The sequence below is a fragment of the Watersipora subatra genome, chromosome 1 (genome assembly GCF_963576615.1).
Source record: "Watersipora subatra chromosome 1, tzWatSuba1.1, whole genome shotgun sequence".
In the NCBI taxonomy this organism is placed as follows: domain Eukaryota; kingdom Metazoa; phylum Bryozoa; class Gymnolaemata; order Cheilostomatida; family Watersiporidae; genus Watersipora; species Watersipora subatra.
Genome location: NC_088708.1, coordinates 77,218,731 through 77,229,697, shown reverse-complemented (window position 1 = coordinate 77,229,697; position 10,967 = coordinate 77,218,731). Strand labels below are relative to the sequence as shown.

Sequence of the window (10,967 nt, the reverse complement as noted above, 5' to 3'; positions counted from 1 at the left end):
TAAGTTGATGATCAACCGCTGGACCAAAGGCAAAATTGTTGACAAAGACCAGACTGCAAATATATACAATTGCATGCAGTACAGATCAAGATATAGGGATGCTTAGTGATATCAATGTAGGATATTTATATGCACTGAAATGGTGTTCTTAAGCCAGCATTGTTGAAGCGCCAACTGGAAAGAACAGATATAATAAGAAATGAGTGTTGGACCATGCAAAACCACATCCTGAAGAGAGACCACAAGCAGTGACAAACAGGGTAGTGGGTGAAGATGGACCTTTTTAGTATATGATGAAGTAAAACCAGCAAACAATGGCTCAATGAATGCTAGGGAACATCATCAGTAAGTTATGTATATATGGCTACAGCAAAAACTGGAAAGATCATGCCGTAGAACTTACTCAGCTTTGTTGATACGCTCAGTGCACGGAGACTGGAGAAAGTTTCCCTGCTCCAGGAGGTAGTCACTGTATGTCTTTCCATACCATGCCATGTAACGCTTAAACTCCCGGTCCATTCCCTGAGCATAGAGGCATGGAGTCTCTGCCTTTTCTATCCCGTATGCTATCTTTATACGGGTAGAGCCAGCCACCTGTAGGACTACCTGTCCAACTCCTGCATAATAAGGCGCCAATCTGCCAGCAACAAAGTCACACTTTCACATCTATTCAGCAATAGATTACATCCCATAGCTGTAAATTTAGGTCAATTTGAAAAAACTGTTGTCAAATATTAACAACATGTGCGGTATCAATAAATAAAATTCTTTGATACAGCATGTGGGAAACAATATTATTTCGCATAACACATAATCTTTACTGTAAAATCTCTACTTGAACGCCATGGAGCTGTATAATTTCAACTCTTTCCCTATAGTGGCGTTTTAATAGAGGTGATGTTCAAATAAAGGGTGGCGCTGTATTTTTCAACCCCTCCTATAGTGTCGTTCTATTAGATGCGGCGTTTTTTTAAAGGTGATGTTCAAATAAAGGTGGCGTTCAAATAGAGGTTTTACAGTAAGTCAACAATTGTTAAACTTACACGCATCAGTCCAAAATGGCTGATTTCCTTGCAAATTTGTTGTTTTCTAGTGTACAACATATAGCATACATATTTCGCAGTGAATAAAATTCTGAAAACAATGTAATATTGAATGAGTAACCTCCTGACTATACCATAAGTAAAAGCTCCTGTGATGCAATGGTCAGCACGTTATGCTGACAAACAGAGGCCGAGATTGAGTAAGGCTACCAGGGGAGCCTCCACATCAACAGGCATTAAAAGTAGAAGCTCCTTCCTAGCCATTTCGAAACCTAGATGCACCAAAGCTGTGCGACGGGGCAGGATTAGAGATAAATAAATTGTCACACGCCATAGAAATACCGTAAAACATCTAATTGAACGCCATGGCGTTTATTTTTCAACCTGTTCTCTCGTGGCGATCAAATAGAGGTAGTGTTCAAATGGAGGTGGCGTTCAATTAAAGGGTTTATGGTAACTATACTCGCTGGATATGAAACAACAAAATGTTTTCATAACAGGAGTCTCCATAATTTCTTTAAACATGCCTTTCTACTGTAATTAAAGTAATTGCAATTCGCAATTTGCTCACATGTTCCATGTCTATAAGTAAAAAAAAACAATATCGAAAGTAGCGGGACTTCACTTGGTAGAATCTTGCTTGTCATATGAACAACTTTATGTTAGTTGTCCTAAAACCGGCAGTAGGTAAAAATCTGTTAACTCGGCTTTAAAAAAAGAAACAAAAAAAATTTTTCTACATTGAAGCTTTACCTTAATGGAAAATTGCCTTGTGTCTTTACAATTGTTTGGTGTGTTACAATTGGCATACACGCATCTATTTTTATAGGACAATTATGTTAAAAAAACGTGTTTCACATCTCTCCTATTCTTTCTACCTTCCCAAGTAACACACAATACCTCTGCTAGTATCACAATATAAATTTGCTTGTCTTGGCTGTCAACCAAATATAAACAACTGGTGTGCAATGTGGCAGGCTTAAAGAAGTAACAGCTGTCTAAAAGTGGTAGGTGTCCAGAAGAAACAGTTGCTAAGTGACATGAACTTACCACTGCCCAAATCAACAAATGTATGCTCCTCCTCAAAGTCTATTGATTCTATCATCTGCTGCACGAGCTCAAACGAAGTCTCGCCATAGACCTCTGGAGAGAACGGTTCATAAACATTTAGCTTCTCTGGATCTGTGACAGCTCTGGCATAGCATTGATTGATGATATGTTTGAGCAGAGCTGTAAATGTATACAGGATACACAACATCGTGGCCAACCTTTACATCATGCAGCCTTCATCTGTTTGGAATTTTCTACTCATCAGATATCAATAATACAGTATGAAATAGCCAAAGCTTCGCTGTATAAAATGATTTATTATAGACTAGTTCAATGCACTAGGTAAGCTACATACGCGTAGATGGCCTTGTACGCAACTGATCAGGCCTAGCTGTCCCTTTCCACAAATTTTTAATATTCTCGACAGCTTTGTTATACTTGTCGCAGACTGTCTTCATACTCTTGTACTCTTCATGGTGCACATTGACTAGAATGGTGTTTTCAAGTGGCAGGGTTAGTTCTGGATAGTCCTCACACACTAGCCTAAAAAATAAAGTGATGCAACATATTTATCAAATAGTGAAAACATATCTCTCAAAAGAATGTTAATGGGTTAGGAAATCACCTAGTTTTCACCATAAGCATTGTTAAACTTAGTAAACATAACATTATTACATGTATGTCTATTGCTGAAATGAACCGCTGTAATTTTACTAGGAATATGTGTAGGCCTACACAAGCAAACCACTGTTGTAAAATTTTGCAATAGTCAGGATTGATTAATTAGACTGATTAGAATGGGTTGTCTGGAAAAGGACCTTTGGGGTACAAAATGAAGGCAACTCGCTTTTTATCCCTAGTTGGAGAAGGCCAACTCAGTTTCAAGGAGATTGGAACGCTATTGGCTAGTATCCAGTCCAGGGTTGGCACAGTATTTCCCATGGCGGTTATTACCGCCGGTTTATACCGCCCCCGGAAAAACTCATTTTGTCCAAAACTGGGAAAAAGCGGGAAAAACTAAAAAACCTCTTTTTTTGACCAGTTGATTAATGCTTAAGCAAATAATAACAATACACTTATACCATCAGCTGTCATAGAGCTTCTTTATGGCTCTTTATTAGTACACAGGCTAAGAAAGCGCATAACCTTTCTAATTGGTTTGTTTACTAAATATTGAATGAAAAGTTTATTGAAATGTTTATTTACATATATTAAATAGTAATATTGAATGAAAAGCAAAATTGATATGTATGCAACATGACAGTAAGCATAATACAACAATTAGAAAATAATTGAAAAACGAAAACATGAAAATAATGCCAAGTAGTCGAGACCGGTGAACTGAACAAACGGATTAGAGTATTGAGAATTGATTGTCTAAGAAAAGTTAATTCTCGTATTTGGCCGCATCATACCCTAAAGAAATTGTTTTTAGGTTTTGGTATCAAGCTACCAGTTTGGACGTTTTCTCCACTCCAAGCCTGTTGCGTAGCTTGGTCTGCACTAAGGAAAAAGTGCTAAACAATACCCGTCAAAACAGTTATATTATTGAACTGTAAAAGGCTCATCGTTATTTAACGTTGGCACGTATCTTGGGCGTTGATTTTTTCTAATTTTTCCCAATTTTAAACACTATTTTACTTCCATTGCTATTGATTGATATAAATATTGAGTCACACAACTAATTGTTTAGTCCACCTTGCCATTTTCATTAAATTTCATTTTTTAGCAAAATATTTGGATAAAAAATTTTGGCATTATAATATTTCCCAGTTGTTCCCGGTTTTTACCAGTTTTTCCCGGTTTTTACCAGTTTTCTCGGGAAAAATGCCAACCCTGGTATCCACCAGCGCTTAATGAGATTAATTTCGGCTCAGAGAATAAGGCAAGTTGTATTATTGGACTGTAAAAGGCCCATATATAAGAATATATTCTTATATATAAGAATATATAAGGCAAGGTATCCCCTAGGACAATTCCAAGTCTTTTAAATCACAATATATGTATACAGCGGATTTTTTTAAGCTTTGAAATCGATTTGTTTTCTGTTGCTGACCCAAAAAGGCGATAACCTTGACTCGCTAGAGCCTAAATAGTGGCATTCACATGTGAACGTGTCTCTCGTGGCTATTGATCTCCAAATAGGAACTACCAAAATTGAAAGAACTAACATAACAAGTAGGACCGTTATGTTGCCCAAATCTTTCCCTGGATGGACATTTTGTGCAGAGAGAGGAAGCAACAATAGTGGTTAAAAAGCGAGAAAAGAATTTTACGACGTCCAAATCATTCAGGAGACTAATCCCGTGTCGTCAAGACGTGTGAAACAGTATACCCGAGGAGTGTTACTCTGTCCAGATATAAACAGCACCTGAGCACCATGATATTATCGAGCTACTGAACTTATACATATAGAGACATTCAGAAGTCACAATATTTTGAAATATATTGTCTACCATTGCCTACTAAAGTGTGTTCTGGTGGTGGTGTCAGATATGCATTATATACCAATGTTGCCATTGTATTTATTTTATGAATAACCATTAATTATTCAATATTATGAAAATTTTATTGGATGAAATTTTGTGGTGTATCAGATAAAGTTTGAGAGTTATCATCATTAAACCTGTAAAATCGCTGCAGTTAGGGTCGCACTACCATACAACCCGCACAAAACTATACTGCCAAAACAGACACTAATAATAGTTCCCTTTCAACATTGCTAAAACAATGTCACTGCAACATTGTAGCAACATTACTGTCGATGAGCAATTAAAAAAAAGAATTCAAAAAAGTATACGGTATTTGTATAAATAACAAAGTCGACAAATATTACAACCTAACCTTAGACTAATGAGCTTAGAGCAGTCTAAAACCAATTTTCTCACAGATAAATATGTTGTCGTCTTGATAAGAAAAATAGTGCAACATAAAACACCTTAAAGAGATTCAATTGCATAAAACTAGCCAACTACATTCTGAAAAAAGATATACAAAAAACAATCTTTCATAACTTGACTAATAGAAAAATAAAGATTCATTGGCAGTTTTTAGGGCAAAAATATGTTAGTTTAAAATTAAATTTTCTCCTTTGAAAAGTTAGTTTGCTCAAGCCATACGATTTGCTTGAATTGTTTGACAATTTGGGCAAGCTTCTGTTTGTTTGAACTTACAATGCTTCAAATACAAGAGGTCATGAACAGCTGATCCCATACTGTAAAACCTCTATTTGAACGCCACCTCTATTTGACCACCACTTTGGCATTCTTTGATCTTTACGAACCCATAATAGCAAGTGATCAGTGGAAAAGTGACCACAAAATAGTACTAGTAATGACTCGGTTACATCAATAATAACTAATTATTTTGTTGATGCTGTTTGTATCGAAGTCCGTTTTTTACTTCCAAAGCTTTACGGTTTTTACTTTACAACTTTGAAAGCAACACCATATAAATAATTAACAACACTATCAGGCTAATAGTAGTTCCTTCCTTGTTTAATGCGATCTTGATACTTCGAAGTATATGAAAAACGGTTTAGCAATTACGATAAAACCTGTAGGCCTTTTGGGCTAAAACTTCTGCTTAGCACGCATATGCAAGCTTACAGTTAAAAGTTTATCTTTATTTGCACAAAAAGTGTATTTTAAATGACAAAGCGCAAGTTTTGCTCTGCTAAAAAAATTGTTGGATGCTAATATCGAGTAGTTCAGCAGTGCAGAAGAGGAGTTTAGGTCACAAGGCCCTGTGGAGGTATTGCACGGCCAGAAGATGAAATGGGTCTAAACGAATCAACAATCAGAACACATCTATTTGAATGTCACCCTCTATTTGAATGTCGCCTTAAATAAAGCGCCACTCGAGGAGAAGGGTTAAAAAATAGAGCACAATGGGGTTCAAATATAAGTTTTACAGTTATTCCTAATGAAATACTACACTTCCTTGCCTTACCTGATTGTCTCTATAAGATCGAGAGAGCCATGTCGCCCATCCTAAAATGTAGAGAGAATATCTGAGGCAACACACAAGGATAGTATATTAAACAAGTTCTTTATCGACTCAATGAAAATAGGCTCATGTAACAGAGAACATTCTCGATCGTCGAGTCCAAAGGACGTGCAGCAAATTAACTCTGACGAAAAATTGTTAATACATTGGCTTAAGTAGATTTTGCATATGGGCTGTAATAGAGATGGTTTTGAAGGCTTCAAAAGTGATTTAATTCAATTCTCTTCAAGAAATAAATAATTTAATTTTTAATTCTTTTGCATCATAGATTATATAAGATTCGATTCAATTTGGACTTTTAGCGCAAAACACCCCAAATCAATTCCCAATCCTTAAACTCTCCTAACTTCAATGAACAGGTTCAATGTAATTTACCCAAACAGACAAAACCAACTCTTTATCAATTCTTACCAAAAAATTGATTTGGACAATCTGTCAAAATAACAATAAACCATAATCACTAACTTAACTACACATATTAGCTCAGCCCCTCGACTGCTTGTATAGCAAATATTAATTACTTCACTAAGGAATTTTTTGCTCGTTTAGATGAAATAAGGTGATGCCAAAATTTTCTATACTGACACACTTTCAGTGTTTATGCTGTAAAAGCTAGTTTCTGTCAGAGCTTAAATTTAAAGTCTTTTGGAATCCACAAAAAATTTGCTAAAGAATTAATGAATACTGCCCACACAAGCCATGTTTAATATCTTTTGTAGTTTAGGGAATCCAACTGCAAAAGAAAAACGCTATCGTTTTTACACTTTGACCAAAACGCAGACTCAAATTCTCTAATACAAAAAAATATTTATCAGAAATATCTGAAGCCCAATGTTGTGGAATTTCACTAGCAGAAATGCTTTTAGGCCGTTTACTATTTTTATTTTTATTCACACAAAACAAAAAAATTTGAAAACTACGATTTTATGCTGTGATTTTTGAGTAAAAGAAAAACAAGCTAGTTCATTTTTTGACAAAATAATTCCCCAATATCCTAGTTTTGCGTAGATTTGTTATTTTAGGATATCATTGGCTGTGATGGATTGGCCGTGATGGATTGGCCGTGATGGATTGGCTGTGATGGATTTTCCGTCAACTCAGTCATAATCATAGAAATAGCAATCCAAAGGGAAGCATTGGTGCAATTTGACTCGAGTCCTTTTGCTTATTGAGAATAAAAGAGTCAACTCCTGTATGGTGACAGTAGAAAGCCGATTCAATTCAATTTTTACTGGTAAGATGAACCGAGTTAGTTCAATTCTACAGTAAGTAAAAGATACAGGAGAATCGATTCAATTGGACTCATTCGTGAATTGAACCTTAATCTTTTTGGTGTCATTTTTGCACTTCTGCATAAACGCTTACGCGACACAGTGCTATTTTCACAGTTCTACAGTTTTATGCAGTTTTATGCAGTGGCTCAGAAACTGGTAAATGAGCATATGTTTGCAAAATATCGACAAACCTGATATATTCACCCAAGAAACATATTTAGATTGCCTATGAAGCAGTTTAAAGGGTTAGGATAAGTAATTAACTAACACAGTAGACGTTCCTATAGTGTATACCTCCTACAACAAGTAATAACAGAGCAAGAGCCAAAACGAAATGCCGCGCTTTTGAGTGAAAAAAAGAGCAGCACCGGGACACTTAGCAAAAAAGTACTGCGACAGTCAAAGAGTTAAGGCTTGCTCGAGCAAACATTAACTTGAGCGCCCATCTCCGGGTCATAACACGTACCAACAGTTATTCATATGTAAGCAACATAGTTAGAACATATCAACCACTTGATTTAGAGAGTTTACCAAACACAATTTGTAATTGTTTGCTCTTGAATAGCAAATTTAGGAAATTAAATATGGTTTAAATGATGCGATCGCAAATGTTAGCATATAAAAAACTTAAGCCTCAACTTACAAACACCTCAATTTTTCAACAATCAATGAAAAATTTAAGCAAATATTTATCTTCAGATGCGAAGCAATTTCCAAAATACTAATGTCTAAGAAATCTCGAAACATTGTAGTTATATCTTTTACATAATTTGATTCTTTGATTACTCAATTAGTATTAAACAATCCTCCTTACTTTTTTTTAATTGTTTTAAAAACAGGGATCCCAGAAAAACTAGCGCAGATGATAATTATGTAAAAAAATTCAATTATTGTTTTTAGAATTAAAACAAAAAATAGTAAAGGAACATGGCAAGCATGGTCAAAACAATTCTTTCAAAAAATCCGAAACTGTTTTGTAGTCGTCATGGAAAAAAAATAAAAGTGACGTGAAAACTGACGTGACGAAACTCAATTCTAATAAAAAAGGGAAACACTGGCAGTGTTAATTAAGATAAAATGTCAAAAACATCCAATATAGTAAAAATCTAATAATGCATGAGTTATGTTAATTCAAGGTTCTAGGATAAACCAGCTCCATATCAAAATCCCTGCCTATCCAGCACCCACCTCTCAAACAGCTGAAGCCTCAATTTACATGCCATTAATATTAACGAAAAGTGAAAATAAAAAGCCTCCATTTAAGCTATTTAGTTTTTAAGTATAATTAATTTTCTTACATAGCATTGAATCATGCATTTGTTTTCATGTTATATGTAAGTACTTAAATTATTTATTACGAGGTTTTTGGGCTGTAGTGAATTAATTGAAATAAAATGTTTAAAAAGATATTTGCTCTAAAATGGTTTTGACATAAAGAGCAAATCTCAAAACACATTGATATGATATGTCGAGTTTAGACTGTACAACCTTTCACTAGTTCCAATTAATGACACCGCTTTGAAATAATAATTTTTATTAACAGGTTTGCTCAGCGTTTTGTACAAACAAAAGCATTCCATTGCAACTTTCCGAAAATTACAAAAAACTGTAACAAACAGGGCTTAATTAAGCGCTTGGCTTAATTAAGCCCTGTTTAAAAATGAGTTTATGAATTAAGTTAATTCATAAACTCACTTGATGAATATCAGAAATATCTAATATAACATCTGAGGCGTAAGAACTTCTAGCCACAATACACAGCCAATTTTACAGCTTGTCATGAAATCATTGCTTGAATATAATTCAAGGGATTTTTTGCTAAGAGTGAGAAGTCGTTCAAAGATAATTCTCAGGTATAATCCAATAATTTTTCTAAGAAATATATGCTGGCGAAGGCATATCACAAGAGAGCTATGACAACCATCATTTTCTCAATGTAATTCTACATATGGCTGCCTTGTAATAAGAAAAATTCCATCCATTCCTAGAAACCTGATTCATAGACATTATTTTGAAGTTAATTAAGGGAACCATTTGCTATCAAGAGCGTAGTATATTAGAATCGTTCATACATTTTCATTGTTTACCTAGCCGCGCCTATTTTAAAAAGGCAGATTTACAATTAATAAGCGGAATTTGTTTTCTACATACGTTTATACTTGGTTTTGTATATGTGCAACAACCAAATTATGAATGGCAGACACAGAAATAGCTTGCTATATACTAGGTCAGAGGTTGAGAATGGTAAAACGTGTTATCCTAAAACATATTGACCATTTGAGAATTTTAACCATGAACCATTGATGTTGCTTGAAGTTAGTGATGTTGACCGCTTAGAACTACAAAAATCAGAATCGTATTAAGATGGTGTAGTGGATAAACAGATTAAAAGTTCTGCTGTCTAGCTTTACTTGGAAAATGATATAAAAAACCTATAATATTTGACAAAAATCAAGGTTAAATCTTCTACATTGAATAAAATAAAAACTACTATAATAACTGCTTTCATAACGACCACTAAAAAAACTTCTTCTATAAACGACTAGGCAACTATGCAAAACCAATGTACTCATGAAGAGCTGCTTCTTGGTCATCAAGACGTTTCCAAACATTTTGTAGGATATCTTTTTAATACTGTCTTCAATGAATGGTTTAGCTTAAACATTATTTGATGTTGGCCCCAAATGGTAATAGTATGTAGACACGATCACAAAAATACAACCTCCACATTACTTTTCAACAGTTCTACCGTTTTGAAAAGTTTATTTATCAAACAGAAAAATACGTGACATAAGGCCTATTTCGAGACTGTTAAATGTGAATAACAAAAATCACATTTCATGTTCATTTGAATGCTTCTACTTCCACATATAAAATTGTAAAAGTTGCTTTTCAAATTATTTTTCCACATCTAAAAATGATGTAATTAGAATCTCCTTGAAAAGTTATCAACATTTTCTCGGTGCTTATCAATAAAAACATGGCATCCTCAGTCCAGCACGTGTTATACAAACTAATTATTAAACTAAACACGTATGTCTATAAGAGCCACAACTCAAACTTCTTACCATAACTGGAAGTGGCCATGTGTAGCTAAGCGCTTCTGCCCCGCACGGACTTCTGAGGACAAGTGTTTCATTGTCCCCATTGCTTGACATCGACATACTGCTAGAAATCTATTCTAGCAACAAAAGTTACATGATGAGTTTCTTCATCTAAGCTATCGAAAATGACCAATTGACATTTTGTATTTCGGTTTTCGTCCAATGGGTTTCCCAACATGCACTTTTCACGTCTCAAAAATCGTGAATATGTTTAGGACAGACATTAAGTACTTGAAAATTTTAAAATATTTTTTAAATGTTCAACAATTGAGTAATTTTAAATTTTTGTGAAATGTGTAATAGTTCTTTTGTTTTTAAGGCTCATCTTTGAACTACAAAGGTAGTTTCGTTTTGCGTTTTCGCACGCTGGAGTTTGCTAGTTCTTAAACAGTTCCCAAACTTTTAGTGATACTGGTATTGGAAGAGATAAATCTAAATATGTTGGATGTTTATGTATTATATATTTTAAAACATGTTTTTTAAAAATG

The 10,967-nt window shown here is 34.5% G+C and overlaps 1 protein-coding gene and 1 non-coding gene across 2 annotated transcripts; both read right to left on the bottom strand.

Annotated features, from left to right (window-relative positions):
• Positions 1–201: 201 nt before the first annotated feature.
• Positions 202–345, bottom strand: LOC137386128 (small nucleolar RNA SNORA79). Its single transcript, XR_010977826.1, has one exon. It is a non-coding gene; the product is annotated as a small nucleolar RNA SNORA79 (small nucleolar RNA).
• Positions 346–1,214: 869 nt separating this feature from the next.
• Positions 1,215–10,539, bottom strand: LOC137391748 (histone-lysine N-methyltransferase, H3 lysine-79 specific-like). The gene is made up of 5 exons (XM_068078286.1): positions 10,444–10,539; positions 6,045–6,085; positions 2,449–2,636; positions 2,094–2,273; positions 1,215–1,315 (listed from the first exon to the last, which is right to left on the bottom strand). Exons 1-5 carry the CDS (start codon positions 10,537–10,539, stop codon positions 1,215–1,217), a joined length of 606 nt encoding a protein of 201 aa, XP_067934387.1.
• Between the last annotated feature and the right edge of the window lie 428 nt (positions 10,540–10,967).